The following is a 17,572-nucleotide window of genomic DNA, read 5'->3' as shown; positions in this document are numbered from 1 at the left end:
CGCACCGCCTGCTGCCGAGGGGAGGGGGGAACGCGCCGAGCGGGGGCGGCGGCGGCGATTGGCTGGAGGGGAGGGAGGGGGCGGAGACCGGCGGGCTCGCGGCTCGGCAGCGCTCCCGGCGGGCACTGCGTGTTTCCCGCCGCCGCGTTGCTGTGGCAACACCGTGAGCCGCACGGCCCGGCCTGGTGCCGTCATGGCGGAGCCCAGCGCGGCGGTGAGTGACCCAGGGGGGCTCCGGGCCCTCCCCGCCGCACGGCGCTGAAGTCCCGTTTCTCTTCTTCTCCCTAGGAGCAGCGCTGGCTGCAGGCGGCTCGGGACTTCGCCCGCCGAGCCCTCCCTGCCCGCGAGGGGCCTGGCGGGCCGGAGCCGCCGCCGCTGGACTCGGTGCTGCGGTGCCTGCGGAGCGTGGGTGGCGGGGACCTGCCGCTCGGCTACAGGTGACCGCGGGACGGAGAGGGGAGACGAGGCGAGGGGCGGAAAGGGATGAGGGGACGGAGGGGGTGTCCCTTTGGGCCCGGTGCCCGTGCTCGTCCCTCGCGCGTGCGCGGCACGTCCCGGCGGGGACGCCCACCCCGCCCCGTTCCACCGTGCAGGGCCCGGCTGCAGCCAAGGGCCGGGGGAGCGGAGCCGGCGGGGTCCTGCCGGGAGCTCAGCACGGCGGCTGTAGCAGCAGCAGCCGCCAGGCGAGCGCCTCTCGTTCATGTGCGATGCCTGCCCCGGATGCTGGGTGTGGGAGGGATGTTGTCGAAGACGGGTAACCGCATGCGTCGTCTTGGCTTCGATGCGCTCCCGATCGCTCTTGCGGTGTGATTAAGCACCGTATCCGCTAGTCTGCGGTAGGTAGAGTGTGTAACCAAAGTAGGGCATCTCGCTGAGAGCGAGTTGCTGTACTGCACAGCGTTTGCACGGCGGCTTCCCGGCTGGATCCTGCTAGTCTGCTCGGCAGGCTGTTCCTGGGCATGGCCTCTGAGGCTGTTGGCCAGCTGAGGTCTGCCTTCGAGTGTGCGCTCTCATGAAGGAGGAATCTAGGATAGTGTGGTCCATATTTTAGTTGGTAGAAGGCTTTTGGGTGATTACCATTATGAAAAACACACAACTTGCTGGGAGAGATTCAGATTGGAAGGTTTGGGTGATCTGGATCTATTTCTCTCTTGCTCCAACTTATGGTGGGAGAATGTCTCTTAAAACCCCTGGCACAGCTGGTTTTGGGACAAAGGTCAATTGGAATTGGTTAGGGACTTGTGGCCTTTAATTTTATACTAATAGTTTATAAATGTAGATGGTAGGTCTTTCACACCAGCTAAACTGTTCTCATCTAAGCCATGTTTTTTCTACAGGCTGTATTTTACCGTGTTTAGACCAGCGTTTGGTTTATATTCAGGGGAATTCGTAGAGAAGAGTTGAAGGTAGTTGGTATTTGTCTTGTATGAGGCCAGTGGTCTGTTTGTGAGCAGCGTACTACATCCACAGCTAACCATCAAGCTCTGGAGCACCAGAAGAGGGTCCAGTTAGGTCTCTGTATGTGATAACCAGGATCCACTGTACTGCTGTAGTTTTGGTTTCTCCCAAAAAGCAGTCAGCACATATGATGAAAACATGAGCAGCGCTGTGTTCTTGTAGGTCATAGATACCAGAATTATTCCTGGTGCTGCTCTGTCTCTGAGGATGGAGCAGTTTGCTTATGTCCTTTTCAGCTAATCTCTCTCCTGTTCAGATTCCTGCCAAATACACAAGTACCTGCATAAGTTTATCTCTTCTGATTAATTTTTTATATAAATACTATTTATAGCTGATTCAGACCCATCACTCGTCTAGACTGGTTTCTGGCTTTGAACCTTTGATACCTGACTAATCAAGTGAAACTCTTCAAGTTCATACTCTCTGAATTTGATTATGTCCTGCTACTGAGCAAGTGGGTGTTGTAAAGCTCCAGTTTCACAACCTAAAATTGTCAGCTAACCTCACTGGAAACAAGTACCAAAATCACTAGCTTGGAGACCAGTTTGTATTTGCTCTTTCAGTGTTGATGTTGGCATGGACAGAGGACTTTCATTAATTCTCTAGCATAGAGAGCCAGGATGTAAACAATGATGATCAATGCTGCCATGGTCATATAAACACTGAAAAGGCTTAGAATCTAGTGAGGATACTGCCTTGTTCTCCCATATTCGGTACTGTGGTCAGTCTAAGCATGATAGATGCTAAATTGCGGACAGCTTCACATGTGGTTGATTTAATGTTGCACCTCCTTCTCCTCAAAGCCAGGAGGGTAGGTGGAAAGGTTCAGGGCTAGCTTGGCTGTGTTCTTATAAGTGAAGGCCCAGTTTAAGATTACTGGCTTGCTGTCTCTCAGCTTTGTATTGTGTAAGCTATCCACAGGAGAGAATTTGTTCCAAAACTGTCACGATCTTTATCTAGAAGTTGTCCCTTGCTTTTACTACAGTTCAGCAATTGTAGCACCAAATGATGGAATTAGTCTGTATTTACCTGTGTTCATTACTGATATGTAAACTGTGTTGAGCAGTTGTTGGATTTTTCTCACAGAGTCTCCCATTCAAGCTAAAAATGTCTGAACTAATAACTGTTCTCCCTCTCACCTCCCCCCATATGTACTTGAAAACATGTTCCATTTTATCAACTCTCAATTATTTTTTTTTTTTCCCAAGTCTTCCACGTGCCTGCTCAGGTGACCATAGTAGCAAAGGGTGTCTGTTTTCAGAGAGGATGCTCAAGCAGAACTTGTTGACTGAGCTGAGAGAGATCCTTGATAAATGCCAGTGAATGGGTTGATTCTTGCCATGTGATATCATCAGACCACGCCAATAGCTAAGGCTCTTCTGACTTAGCCAAGCTTTGTCTACTGCAATGACCAATGTAATCCCCAAACTTTGCAGACTGAGTTTTTCCTACATCCTTCTATATTCTCGCTTTTCTCTTTTTTCCAGTTTCATCTCCATCTCTGACCTACAGCATCAGCAGTGCGTGCCATGCTGCAGCCACTTGACCTGGAGCACTAATGAATTTAAAGAATGGGCTCATCAAGGACAAGGTGCTTTACCCACACAGAGCACTTTGCCAAGGACTTACCTGATCTTGGTTGGCTATTTAACCGATGGTAGGCAAGAGGACAAAGAAAAGTTGGTAGATGGTTGCCTATATGTGAAAGACAATACTGGGATAATTCCATGTGAGGTATGTCCTCAGTCTGAGGGATTCTGTGTTTATTCCCACTTTTGGGGCAGTGTCACAGACCGCCAGGGGCTTCAAATGGTCTGCCAAAGTCTGTAGCGAGGGAAATAACACATCTATGTAACAGCCAGGAAAACAGCAAGCTCAGATCCTGGGGAGAGGATAGAACATGTCAAATTTGTCATTGCTAGGAGAACAAATATTGAATGTGCTGGCCTGGAAAAAAGAGACAGCCTAATGTACAGTTCTGTTAAATTCTCAACAGTACAAGGTGGCCTGGGAGACCTGGAGGTCATAGCACTCCCCTCTATTTGTTGAATTCCAACTAGTGGAGCAGAAATAACTTTCTGGAGGGTTGTACTGGGTGTTCAGGGATGCATTGATGACATACTTGCAGGAAATAATAGCTTGCATGACAGTGGTATTGAATTAAAAGCCTTCTGAAGGTCATTGCAAGGGAAGTTTAGATAAGAGGTAACCCCTAAAGTGGTGATGAAAGAGCACTGAGGTTGTGCTTTCCAAGGACGTGAAGACTAGGAAAGAGTTATATTGGTATGAGCTTCTAACTGAAAACACAGGGGAAAAGAAAGCAGGTGAGAATTTTAGAAAAATAGTCTGAAAACAACTAAGCCTTGCAGTGAATTAATTGTCACCTGGCCAGGAGGGTATGACTCTAACCCAGGAAATGCTAGCTGTAGAGCTCAGCAAATCTGTTCCAGATTTGCATATGGAAGGACAAAAGTTCTCCATGCAAGATAAGAATGGGCAGAAAACACTAGTCTCATTTAGTAATGAAGCCCAGCAGTAGAACAAGAGTTTGTGATGTGCGTGCAAGGGCAAATTAGTAATGAACATTGTAAGTAATGCTGAGAAAACATACTGTAACTCATCTCAAGCTTTTATCTTGTTATCTTTTGTCTTAGCTCCTGCATTTTGAACTTGAGTGGCTGGAATCACTGTTCGTCTTCCCAAGCTGGTCATATATACCACAGACAGACCAGAGCGCAGCAGGGTACGTGGAAATCCTGGTGGATCCAGTGCTGGTAAATCTCCCAAAGGAAGTACCTGACAGCATTCCAGTCACCTACCCAGCATTAGCCGAGCCACTGCTTACCTCCAGGTAAACACCTAGCGTGCTCAACTCCATCATAGCACTGTTGCTCTGGTTTGGCAGGTACCATGAAGAGCACTTGGCTTAGGAAGAATTCTGTTTCTGCCACAGGTGGAAGTATAACGGTGAGAGATGGAAGTAAAAGTTATACAATAAAGCCACTTCATTAATCGGCTGTTTTCCAGGACTTTACTCGAAGTTTTTATTCTGTATTTTGAGAAAATAAGACAAATTTTAATTCTTTCCAGATACATTTTGATACTACAGAAAGGACATGAGAACAAAGTGATGATTCAACTTTCACTGAGGCTAAAATTCACTCTTTTGATTAGCGCAACTTTTTTTTTTTTTTTAAAAACCTACAGTGAACCAAAAGTATTATTGCAAGTAATTCTAGATTCTAATATGAAGTTAATATACACCACCAGTCAAGTTCTTATCAGGTTGCTGAGATAAAGGTGCCAGTTAAATGTCAGCTGATAACAGTAACTGTTGTCTTTAGTGGAAATAATACTTACAGTATGTGAAAGTGTAGCCAATGGAATTACAAATCTTACTCAAGTTGTTAATTTCAGGTTGTGCTAGATCATGATCTATCTTCTTGAGAATTATTGATGTAAATTAATAACAATAAAACATCACTAGTCAGGCTGCTTTGGTTTCTTTTTAGTTTTCTTTCATTTTAAATAAGAAAACTATTTCCATATTTCAGTGTACACTATTAGCCTTTTAACATAAAGCTCCTCTGCTATTCCCTGATATCTGACCAATTTTCCATGCTCCTTCTTTAAAAATGTTTCCAATAAAGTCATTAAATGTTGTTCCTCGTACTTGTGTGTATGGACGTCCTGGTATTTCTTTTAAAAAAAGTCATAAAGTTACATAATTGTTTATATGTTTTAGCATCAAGAATGTATTTGTTTAGACTAAGTGGGGTGGTTATATTCAAGTCCAGTAGGAGTTAAAATGAAAATGACAAATGAAATGACAAACGTTTGTGTGAAATTATTTTTTTTTTTCTTTTTTTGAAATGAAAGTTTGAAATGACTAAAGAAATGTCACCTCTCTCTCCTCTCATCTGCTTTCAGTTTTGCTGTTCTTTCACACTGTGCCAAGTTTGTTAGGAAGACTCTATTGCTGCTTTCAGGCCTCTTTTGTTTATAGGCTTTGAGCTTCCACAGTGTCACATTCCATATATCTACAAGGCCGAGTTCTGTTTTCTGCTGAAGAATTGCTTGTGACTTTTTTTTTTTTCCTTTTGACCTGTAATTAGCTTCTTGTTTGTGGTAAAGCTTTTTATAATCTGGCTGTTATCATGGAACATGTGAATTTGTTCAACACAACCCTGCTGTCTTCAAATATTAAGATGTTTTTAAAATGTCAAAGGGATTTAGTATATAAAAGTTAAAGTAAGAATTTTGTAGCCAAATATTGTTTTGAAAACCTCTCTGAGAGATGGTCCATATTACTTTGTTGGATCCTTTATTTCCAGAAATTGCATGCTGCATATTTGTTTATTTTGCTTTTGAGACACTTTCGAGTTCTTCTTTCATCTCTAATTTCCTTTGCCTCTTCAATTGCCCTCTAGGGTTCCATGTAAGAAAAGATCAAAGCTCACTGTGGCAGGTGAATTGGCCAGACTGGGGCCCCTCCTTTGTATTCATCACAAGACATCCTTCTTTCTGTTTCTGAAGTGCTTCACCTCAGCTGTTTGGGTCCCTGTGCTGGTGCAGGTAAGTCCTTGGAATTTTGCTCACAAATTTACTGTTGGTATCTGTGTATGTGCTAGTTGATTAATTTCTTTGAAGCTTGCCCTTGACTTCCCGGTTTGATTTATTCTTCCTTTGTATGTAAGAAGTCTAGTTCTATGCCCTGCAGAAATACAGCCCTCCTCTCCCATGCAGTTGCAGTGTCCCTGAACACCTTGCAGATATCACCCTTTTGCTAAGAGTGTGAGGCGGTCCTCTCAAAGGAAAAGGTTTTTTGGGTGGGGTTATCAGAGTCAGGAAGAATTTTTTCCAGTGCAGGAGATGCTGATGTCACTTTTGGTTTCTCTCCTCTAGAAGCCCAACCAGCTGGTGTGGCATCATATCCTTCAGTTGGGTCACAGGTACACAATAACGGACTTGAGTAAGTCCAGCCTGAAGAAATCTGGACAAAGGATCTTTGTCACTGGTGTTTCTTCCTGCCTTCTGCCCTATCGTGCAGAGCAGGTGAGGGAGCAGCCACTGGACAGTGCTTGGCAAGAAGAATCCTCTCAGTCTTACTCCCTTGAGACTGCTGAGCAGCTTAGTGATTCCTTGGAGCTGGGAGTTGAAGAGGAGAGGCCAGGATCAACCAAAGAGTCCAAGATCATCTCATATGTGGTAAGGATTCGTAGGGTTAGCCTTCACCCACTCGTGCTCTAGCGATTCAGCTCCTGGCCTGCAAGGTCTTATTTTCATCATTAATTTATTTCCTTATTGCTCAGGCGTATGAGTCTCTTATTTTCTGGGACTCTCTACACTCTGTAACTTTCTGTTTGCTTTCTATTTAGGGAACTGTCACCAAAATACTCAATGTCCAAGCTGGTCTCTTTTTACTGGATAACAAAGTCTGTTTGTGCCTTGCTTACCAGCAGTTGTTGAACTCTGCACGTGGACTCCGACCAGGAGCATGTGTGGAGGTAAGTTGAGACTTATGAGGCATAAAGCATCCAGTGGAAAAGACTTGGGCCCTGGGGATGGCTTGCAAGTGTGTGGGTCAACAGAAGACTATGGGAACATTGGAATTATTTCAGCAAGTATCTGGAAAAAAATTGGGAATCTTACTGTCTAGGCTTGATCATGAGAGTCGAAATGATTATTGTCTGATTCCTCCCTAAGCAGTGCCAGGTTCCTCAGGCCCATTTGGTTTATAGACAATCCAGTAGAGTGACAAAGGATTTAGGGTGGAGTGATGGTTTTGGGGAGTGGTGGCAGACTAGCCATCCCTTGTCTTAAGCTGTATGTCTGTGTATCTCAGCTCATCGATGTCCACCTCCTGCAGAAGCCGCTGGTATCCTTCCCTTTCATTGTACTTGGTGCTTGCCTGAGCAGCACTGTTGTGCTGAAGAGTTTTTCAAGGCTCAGCACCCCCTACCAGCCACCAGCCTCTTCAGGAAATCTCTACTTAGAGCTGCTCTTCCGCTACAATCTTGGTATGCCACTCTACCTCTGGCTGGTGAGCCTCCTGGAGACGTTTGAGGAGAGGTGAGGACAGTTCTTCTGAAGTCAGGCTATGCATAAATGTGCTTTGTAGGCTACCTGGGCGTCTTCTAGACCAAGGGTTCACAAAATTACCGTGCTTGGATACTAAGGGCAGCAGGAATTGCTTCTGGTTTACTGGCCTAAGTAAGCCATTCATCGAGATTTCACATCATGTCCTCTGCATGTACCAACTGCATGTATCTTGCAGTTGCTTTTATGAGAAAATCCTGTACATTTTTCAAGTGCATGCGCAGTAAGTCCACTGTTCTTGGGAAGCTGCAGCACTCCAGAGCATGTGTTCACATACTCCTGCCTAGGAAGTTTTGCCCTGAAATATGGAAGCGCTGTAGGGATGTGTGCCTGCCACTGTGGTTTGCTTGACAAATCAATGTGGGCACTGTAGCAGCTGGAAACTGCTTCTACAACCAGATCATAGCCGATAGAAAGGCTCTTGTGTCCTGGCTCCTCACACTTTTAGGTGTTCTGAGTATTGCCAGTAGTATGAGCATTTGAGAGCCTCTGTCTTAGCAGATTTTCCCACACATGCTTATCTCTGGGTCTTCCAGATGGCTTCCTCCTCTCCCTGACGGCTGCACTCTATCCGCATGACAGCTGCGGGCCAGTTTCTGGGTTTATTTCTGGGTTCTGTTAGTGAAAATATTTGTGTTTCTTCTGGAATAGTTATGGTTGATCACTGTAACTGCTGCCTTGAACTTTAAAAACTAAAATGTATATATTTAATCTCGGGCAGTCAAGTAGCAGTTTATAGAATGCTCAGTCTTCCTGTGCTACTGGCACTGTGGAACTTTTACCATGCTTTCCAATAAAACAGCTTCAGTTTTGCCCAGGAATGATGCTAGCTATAAGTTTCAGTTTTTATTAGCTTTTTCACTTCCTTTAAATGTGATTGCTAAGTCCTGCTACTGCTTGAAAATTGTTCCAGTGAGTTAGTTGCCATCTCTTTATTTGAGTTCACTTTCTGTTATTAAGTTGTATTTTGACTGCAGTCAAAAGTGTGATCACTTCCAGGCATTCAAAAGCAGTGAGCTAAACTTCTGAAAGGAAAGCAATGCAAGGAAAATATTGGAACAAGAGCAGTCTGTGGTTGTTTCTGTCTTGTGATTTTTTGCATCCTGTAAAAGAAAGCCAAGTACACCTAACATGAGTAATCATATCAAGCTTAGCCAAAATGCATGGATGTCCATTTGTGTGACTTAGAGGGAGATTATTTTTGGGTGTGGGTTGGTTTTTTGGTTGGTTTTTTTTGTCCGCTTGAGTTTTGAGATTTTGCCAGCCTGTCCATTTCTGTATATTTTCCTGTTCCTTGTCTGCTTGCCTGACATAAATCTGCATCGCCCTTAAATGTTCCTTTTTTTAATCACTTCATGTTCTTTTTGCGCTCTCCTTAGTTCTTGTCCTACACAGCGCATTCACTCATAACAAGCAGAGAGAATCCCTGACTTACATGCAAAACTCACTAAGGAGTGAGGACTGCTAATGCTTCTAACTGTCTTAATTTTTTTCAGGTTTTCTTGTTGCTTTGGGCGCCGTCGACTGTTGCTTAGCTCTACGCACCGAAAACCTGGAGCTGCTGAGAAGTTCCTTGTCCCTATTCTGCAAGCTGTGGTGCCAGATAGAGAGGACGCAAGAGATATTTATAATGAAATCCTAGCAAAAATACACCAGTGTCCCCTGCAGAAGGTGAGTAAATGCTCTGTGAGCTGTTTCCTGTTTGCCTCATGGGAAGAAATTCAGCTGGTTCCTTCTTTCTTTCTTTTTTCTTAGTGTTTGACCCTGAACCCCCCATGCCAGGCCCTCTCTCTGTCTGCAGTTTGCCGTGTGGCAGAAGAGAAGAGCTGGGAAGGCTTCAGTCCATCACAGCTGCTTTCCCCCTTGGAGGCACAGCACATGGGCACCCAGGAACTGAATCGCAGACTGGCCTGGTCCTACTGCACATTCTCAGCAGGAAGTTTCCAGCCCCGACTGGTAGGTGCCTTGTTCCCTTTACTGTCTGTGCCTTGAGAGTTCCCAATTCTCCCCATGCCTTCCAGCACCCTGTCTGATGCATGCCTGTTCCTCCTGTTAAGGAATGACACTGCTTTTCTCACATGTGGTGTGTTGAACACAGGCTGAATTCGGGCTGCTGCTACACACACTTGGATTTATGGCCTTCAAAGATGGGCAACGTTTGATGCTCTTTGCAGCTTCCTTTCTGTTGCAGATACTACTGGGTGTGCTGAGAGCATCCTCCAGGAGCAGTTCCCTCCAGCTGCTGGACAAGAGCAGCACGCTTCCCTGCGTGATATCCCATAAGGATGGTAGCCCCTTTGCCCATACAGCTCTCATAGGTATGTCCCACTAAGCTAAATTTGAGAGTGCCGGGCTTTTGCTGTTCTGCCATCCAGCTCCAAAACAAGGAAGAGGAGACTTGGTATGGAGACACTGAACTGTCACTGCTTGGCCTCATGACTTTAAAATGAGGAAATTGAGCTTGCTGGTTCTGTAGTCTCTTTTTATTAACTCAGCTCCTTTCTCTGATGTGCTTGCAGGATCACTTTTGCAGGTGGAAAACTACCAGCTTGTAGTGGAGAGATTCCTTCAGACTGATTTTCCCTCCTGGGAGCAGCTGGCAAATCTGGAACATGTGAGGGAGAAAAAAACTAGGCAAGTCCCTTTATTCAGTGGCTAATTAAAATCATCACTCTGCAGCTCCATGGCTATTTTGGACTACGGTAAAGCTGCTTATCAGCATAGTGTTTCAGTGCCAAAGCAACTTCCTTTGCTATTTGCGGGAAAGAAGACCTTTATCAGCAACAAACCCACCATGTCCATTTTGTTCAGAATACACCCAGCCTGGTAGCTGTCCCCTACTTCACCCTTTCCTGCTGCTCCTGCTGAATACCTGCGGGGCACTCACCAGAAGTGTTTTTCCCAGACAACCGCCTGTTTCAAACAGCCCCCTGTCAGGAACAGGGAGTTCCACTGCTACTGTTTGTCGTTTCAGTGTCTATGTGCAGTTCTACTTTGAGGATGTTCAGGTTCTCCATGCTACTGAAGGACAAATCCAGAAAGGCCTTAGGAATGGAAACGGCTCTTCTTTGAGGAAGAAGGATCATGGCAGCTTAACATCTGAGCTGGAAATCCCAGAGGCAAAAATGCTGAAATTGGAGGATCCCAAGTCAGATACTCACAGAGACGAGAACTGTCAGAAGGGCCAGAGCAGCACTAGAAGAACCAGCTGTGTATCTCGCCTATTCTTGGTTACCCAGAAAGAGGGTCTTACGTTACGCAATTACCAACTACCCAGAGAAGAAGATGGAGAAGGATGGGAGCTGCAGCGCAGTTTCCAAGCCACAGTGCTCTGGTTGGGCAGACCTCGGCTCTGGAGCCACTCCAGAGAAAGTGGAAATCTACCAGAGCTGGAAGAGACCAGCTGTGATGGAGAAGAGAGTGTGACGCAGCAGGAAGTGAGGCAGGAGGAAGCTTTAGGGGGGTGGTTTGATAAGTCTAGAAGCTGGCTCCTCAGGGAGCTTGTGTGATAATTAAGGATCTAGATTCCTGACTAACGGGGGAGTGATTTTTGTCTTGGTTATCCTTGATGGTGCTAACCTTACTTCTCAAGCAAGACATCCTCTGCTGGGCTTGCTCTCTTCTTGCTGTATTTTTCATTTTCTACCTTCTTCCTAATATTTCTCATCACCTTTTCTCTCTCTCTCCTCCCCTTCTCTCCCCTCCCCTGCCAGGCACTACTGCTCTTCATGGGGAAGTCTCTACGATGGTTTCCCCTTCTGCACCTGAATGGGCTGTATCGCTTCATTGTGCCCCACTGCTCGGTAAGAGAGAGGTTGTCTTGCTGTTTCCTGTTGGAGACTTTTTACTGAACTGCGTGTGGGAGTCGAGGAGTCAGAGGGTGACTAAGCTCTTTTCAAGACTTAGAATTCCCATCCGTCTTGCCAAGGAACTGCTTCAGTTCTGTGTTTGGTTAAAATTCTCAGAGCTCTGAGTTCAGTGGAATTTTTTTTTCTTTAAACCATCGTTCTTCAGTGGCCCTTTTTTCCTATATAGCTTTCATCTCCTTCCTTTAATAGTTCTCTTTCTTGTCTTATCACTCTTCTCTCAGAACTTGGAAGTGTTTGACAAGCTTTGTTCTCCACCCGTGCCAGCAAAGTTCCTGAGGACGTCATCCTGCCCCCTGTGCCTGCCTGTCCAAGATACCTGGCACTTACAGCATGAGACATGGATCTCCTGTTTGACTGAGCACCAGGTATGCAGTGCCTTACTGCTCTGGGCTTTCAGAGGCGACTTGTAGATCTCTCCAGAACTAGCTCAGAAAATTATCGATACAGAATCTCTTGTTGATGAGACCGTTCTGCTCTAAGCTCCATCAGAGGCTGCTGCTGGGCTTCACATTTTCCTGCTTCAGAATTAATCTGGGGAGGAAGCATCGGTTGCCTGACGTAGCTCTAAGCATGCAGAGCTTGTCTTTACTGCTCTGGCTGGGGATAGCCATAAACTACAATCCATCTGAGTCCGTGTCTCCCCCACTTCTAGCTGGCAGCCAGGTTGGTGCTGAGAGGCATGGACCAAAGAATTTACTCCATTCCAGAAGTACTTAGCAACAGGTATGTTGGTCTGCCCCAAATTAGATGTGACTGTGCCTCAGGGAGTAGGTCTGCATTCGTCTTTATTGGAGACAGTACTACATTAAACAGCGATTAATTATCCGCCCTAGGAATATGGTGTGAAAATCTTCCTATGTGCAAGTAGTCCAAACTGCCCCCATCCTGTTTATCAAAGTTAAAAGGATTGCAGGTGACAAAACTGCAAAATGGTGTCCAGAAAAAGTTTGAGCTACTACTGGTGTGGACTAGGTTCCAAAGGTCTCCGCTAAATTCCTGTCAGAAGTGGAAACAGGTGCAGCAGGGAAAATGAGGCTGAATGTGTGAGGTTTTTTGTTGTTTTTTGATTGTTTGAGTGTAACTTGCTCAAACAAATACTGGCGTTAGAAGCTTTTCTGTTCAAAGCATGTTTAATCTGGGGTGATATGCATGCGCACTGAAATCTTCACCAGTGCCTTATGGTAAACTGGGTTTTTCTTTGGTTGGCTTCTTCCTCTAATTGAAAAACAATTAGGAATTAAGCAGATAGGAAGGCTGTAATGCCTCTCTCTCTTTTTCTTCTTCACTGCTGAGCCTGAAGAAGTATAAAGCAAGTTAAAAGGGCCTCCTGTCCCTGGGTGGGGCACTGCAGCAAGCTGCCCTCAGTCCAGTAGCTCAGGTGTTCAAGGGCAGGTTCCCCTGAAACCAGGCTCAAGCAACAGCACTCCACTTCACCCTGTCCTTTGTGGCAATCTTGGAGTCAGGCCTTCTTCCACTCCCTTTGTCTTCAGGCAGGACAGAAATCCTGGTCTGCTCTCAGTTTCACAGGTTCCCTTGTTTCTTTCTCTGGTGAGATAGTGGAGAGGACCTTGTGTGCCTCTCCCAGGAATGAGAAGCCATCTGTGACTCTCGGCCTTCAAAAGCAGAAAGGTAAGATTGTGTCAGCCTGTCGGGTAACAGCAGATTGATTCTTGCTTCTTTCTGTTTCAGAGAGAGAGTGTGCTTGGCTAACTGTGCTCCTGTATCTGAGAATAGTGGAAGTATGCCAAGATGTTGCATCCCATTGCATGTCAGAGGGCTGGGAAACTACACCATGTGTGTTGGGGATGGGAATGAGAATACTGTACCTGGAAAATCTGTAAGGTGGAACAGTGCTAGCCTCATTGTGATGGGAGGGAAAACACCTCTAGCAGGTCCAGCTCAGTGACGGACTATGCTACCTGCATGTGAGCTCATGGTGTGTGTGGTTCCGTGTCTCCTCAGGAAGTCCGCTAGCCAGCGATCACAGCGTGAAGCTCAGCATCTCAGTTGCTCCAGGCTCCCCTGTTGTGGTCGACGTTTACATTGCTGCCACCTATCTGCAGCGTCTCTGGGGTTTGCTACCTGGAGCCAGGATCTTCTTCCAGAACTTGGAACGCAAAATCTCCAGGTACCCCTGTCTTTAGAGCCCTGATCTGGGCCCTGGCTCTGACCTCTGTTATTGTCTTTGAAACCATCTCCAAGTCTTTTCTCTTGTGGACTTTCCTCACCCCTTGCCCATGTCTTCGTATCTCCCAATCCCTTGCTACAAATTATTTTCCTACCACATTACAGATGAAGATGAGACCAGCCATGCAAAGAAAACTGGGCGGTTTGGTTTCTATGAGCTCTTTCTGACATCTACTTTTTCATATTGCAGATTCCATAACGTTTATTGCACCTACATTGCCTCCAGCTGTGTAAGCATCGTATCTCTGCCAGCTTCTCACCTACCTTTTCCTTCAAGGTGAGTCCAGGGTCTCTCCCCACTTTACAGTGTCCCAAGAAAGGTTTCTATGTTCCAAGCTTCTCACATTCCTATTTCTTCTAGTCCTGCAGGAGAAGCCTCATCCCGCTCACTAGTGTTTCTATCCAACTTGCAACCTCACCTGCAACACCTGCCCCAGGCGCGGATTTTATGCCACGTGTCCTGTGTACTGACTCTATCCCTGCAATGGGTTTGCTCACTTTGCAGCAGCATCTTCAAAGAGGTATTCAAGCTTCCACAAAGATAATTTGTGAGGAGCCTTGCAGATTTTCTACGCTGACACATCCTCTGCTACCATGTAGAGGAAATAAGAGTTCCTATCCCAATTCCAAAACCTCTTTTTCCAGGGTCTGAAAAGGACTTGCTTGTTAGAAAGGGACCAAAATGACAACTGATTAGAAGTGCGCATCTGATATCAGGCAGGCTGGCAGCTAGGACTGGGGATGAAGCAAGGACATTCAGGGGGAGAATCCTACTCTGTTAATGCTCTGCTTTTCCCATGTTCACTGCTGTTGGGGTTCAGCACCTTGCAGCAGGTGGTTTTTCTCCCCATACAAACTTTTCCCAAGACACTCATTGGAAATGCAGTGAAGTTCTTTAATCCTTTGCATACTTAATTAGGGGAGGATTAAAAGGAGCAGTGGCCCTTCCCCTTTTCTCTCTTGTACCCACCCATACATAGCTGTAGCTTTACTCTTCCTTCAGGGGAGGTGCACCCGACACAGTCCACCATGTCCGTCACATACAGGAGTGAGGCAAGCCAGTGCACGGTAAGCGCTGTCGAGATTGGGTATGGAAAGAGGTGGGTAGGAGGGAACAAATTACACCACAGAGGGGAGGGGAAAATCAGATCAAGGATGTGGACAGAATAGCAAAGACAGAAGTTAGAGTTGTCATGTCTTCCCAGATGTGAACAAACCTCCCTCTCTCTTTACTGAGATCCATTGTCTGGGACATGACTCTTGTGAGGGAGCCGGGCATCGTCCTGACCTCCCTCCGCATCTTAGTCTGCCTGCTCTCTCCATAGGGTGCTGGTGGAGGATGGAACGGGTGAAGCTTTGGTGCTGTGCAGGAACCAGCACGTGGCAGCAATGCTGGGCCTGAGCCTTCTCGAGTGGGAAGCTCTGCAGAACTGTGTGCAGAGCAGAGGCAGAGTGTCCATTCAGGATGGGGAAGCTACTGGCACGGGGGTGAGTGGGTTATTCCGGTAGCAATTGCAGCATGCTGGGCTCGAGCCTCAGCTGGACTGGATTTCCCTTTGCTGATTTCCCTCCCTGCCTCCCTCTGCACATTCACTGGCGACACACCCTTTCCTTCCTCAGTGTGTAGAGGAACCTGAGGATCTCGTTGCTTGCTACCTAAGGAGCCTGTGCAGGAGTCCTCTCATCTGTCGCCCTATCCTGCTGGATTTCAGCCTAGACAGGAAGCCCTCCAAGATCCTGCAGCCTGGTAAGCAAGCACTGTTGGCTTTTGTAATATTTAGCGTGGGAAGGAAGGGAGGAGCCATCTCACCAGCTGGGGAAGGAGAGCTGCCTTCACTGCCCACAAAGCAAGATCTTTGGAGGATTTCCATGGAATTGTGAATTCTGTAGTGTAGAGCTAAGATGTGTCTTAGCAGAACCATGGTTACAAAAATACAGAAATAATATTATAAAAGTCACTATATACAACAATATTATATCTGAATTTTTCTACTTTACACAGAAGCATAAAAATAGTATTGAATTGTCCTTGTAGCTGTGGTGAACAACTTTGAGCTTCTCTGTTCAAATTTTATATATGGTTCCAGGAAAATATATCAGCTACACAACTGGGATAGTAATTGTTCTAAGGTGTCAGTAAGGGAGGGTGGGGGTTGTGGTGGCAGGAGGGAACATGTTTTATTAGCATCCCCCTTTTGCCCTGCCATCCCCCAATATTAAGGTACATGTTTATTTCTGTGATGTGCCTCTTACACACAAAGCTTTCTCTGTTTTAGAGCAAGGTTCCCAGTCCTTGGATGGGACAGGGTTCTAGCCAGCCAGAGTTACTGTGCAGACCTCTCAGACCAAGTGGGTTTTGACTTTAGGCAGGACAGCAGGTAGAGTCAAGACTAGGCCTGGAAATCCTCACTGTGGCCACAGACTTTAAAGCGCTGAAGAGTTTTGAATTCATGGGTGCTGATGTCTGAGCTCATGCTGCCACAACTGTGCAGTTGCTGCATTAAGGGGACATTCTTCTTAGCTGCTTGTGTTAACACTAGCGCTTGAGTATGAGTCCAGGTGCTGCACCAGAGGATGCTCTGCTGTGGAGATGTTATCTTTTGGCTATCATGTAACACTGTTTGTGAGGCCAGGTTGCTGATAGTGAGAAAAGGTACAAAGCCCAGTGCATCAGTTATGTGAGCAGCACATAGTTCACAGCGTTTCACAGTGTAAAATGTCTGTTTCCTCCAAGTTGGAGGGATGCTGGCCAAACGCATTCATCTGCTTATATCCTGGATTCATTAATCGTACTGTCCTTTGAGGTTTAGCAGATGCCAAGCAGCTGCTGCAAGGCCTTCCCTCCCCCAGCAACTTCTACAGCTGTGTGCTACAACAGAGCAGGAGCCCTGTACTGAGTTGTTACAGGTTGTATCTTTCCCCTTCAGCTCCACTGCAGCTGAGAAATTTTCGGTGCGGTGAAGTGGAGTTTGTGTCGCAAGTGGGACCTCAGCTGAGACTGCTGTGCCTGAATGTGGAAGAAGTGGAACAAGAAGCCTTAAGCTATCTGAACAGTGAGAGGATTAGGAGGACATCTAATCACTGCCAAGTGGGAGCCACTGCTTGACATGTCTCCCAGTGGGAGAGGCATTATGGAAATAGTGGGATTGGGAGCTTTTTTTCATCTCCTCTCCAGTGGGAGCACGGACCTGTGAGCACAGGGTGATGGGTGCAATCAAGAAGCTGCTGTAACTTGTGGAAATCCTGAATGGTCATTCCGGACCATTGCCACCAGCGATACTGGGTTACATTTTGGAAGAGAGATGTTCAATACTTCCTACATGGTAGCGGTTGCTTTGGGCCTCGGGCACACAATGTATGTATTTTATGTGGTAGTATCTACTAAATAAAGCTATTAAAATACAGTTTAAATAACACCGGATCTATTTTAGTATTAGGGTTTACTCGCTATATGGGGAATGAGGCAGAACATAGACCCTTGGTTTATGAGCCAGAGCCAGGCATTTTGCAGATGATTCACTGTCTTCATGCAAAACTGTACGGTTGCCACAAGGGATAGTCTTAACCCAATTGAAATTACTAAAATGATGTTTTTAAAGCATTTCCTTCCTCTGAGAAAGGAAGTGAATAAGTCACTGTTTGGAAACTAAATCATGGTACTAAATCACAGGACTATACGGGCATTGTTTTGCAGCTTAAACAGTGGCCTGAACATTACATGGGGCTGGTAACAAGAGGAAGGCAGTGAGCTGTGATACAAATTCACAACATGCTACAGGCTTGCCCATCTGTTCCTGACTAGGAAGGGGATGACTGCAAGGGCACATGCCAGTATCCGTGGTGGCATGGCAGACTAACCAATACAACACATGGGAGATCACCATTTGAAGAGATTCCTCTCCCATCTGCTTGCAGTGATGACCAACGGTTCTGCACTTGCTTTTGGCAAAATAACATCC

General features: G+C 46.2%; 1 protein-coding gene across 3 annotated transcripts; it reads left to right on the top strand.

Annotated features, from left to right (window-relative positions):
• The first annotated feature begins 168 nt into the window (after positions 1-168).
• On the top strand, positions 169-17,018 carry CTC1 (CST telomere replication complex component 1). 3 transcript variants are annotated; one of them, XM_076348298.1, is made up of 24 exons: positions 169-214; positions 289-437; positions 2,946-3,192; positions 4,113-4,309; positions 5,889-6,033; positions 6,364-6,666; positions 6,837-6,965; positions 7,304-7,530; positions 9,054-9,228; positions 9,313-9,513; positions 9,749-9,875; positions 10,077-10,191; positions 10,532-10,994; positions 11,271-11,360; positions 11,648-11,791; positions 12,079-12,149; positions 12,946-13,055; positions 13,389-13,554; positions 13,804-13,890; positions 13,975-14,134; positions 14,617-14,681; positions 14,939-15,101; positions 15,234-15,360; positions 16,541-17,018. In XM_076348298.1, the coding sequence occupies exons 1-24, from the start codon at positions 194-196 to the stop codon at positions 16,717-16,719; spliced, it is 3,861 nt and encodes a 1,286-aa protein (XP_076204413.1). In that variant the 5' UTR covers positions 169-193; the 3' UTR covers positions 16,720-17,018. The 3 variants fall into 3 exon arrangements, with proteins under 3 accessions (XP_076204413.1, XP_076204430.1, XP_076204421.1); XM_076348306.1 differs by lacking the exons at positions 169-214; positions 289-437 and having other exon boundaries at positions 2,962-3,049; XM_076348315.1 differs by lacking the exons at positions 14,617-14,681; positions 15,234-15,360; positions 16,541-17,018 and having other exon boundaries at positions 14,939-15,029.
• Positions 17,019-17,572: the final 554 nt, after the last annotated feature.

The sequence above is a fragment of the Aptenodytes patagonicus genome, chromosome 1, assembly GCF_965638725.1.
Source record: "Aptenodytes patagonicus chromosome 1, bAptPat1.pri.cur, whole genome shotgun sequence".
In the NCBI taxonomy this organism is placed as follows: domain Eukaryota; kingdom Metazoa; phylum Chordata; class Aves; order Sphenisciformes; family Spheniscidae; genus Aptenodytes; species Aptenodytes patagonicus.
Note: the sequence above shows the minus strand (reverse complement) of the source record. Positions and strands in the feature narration are given on the sequence as shown.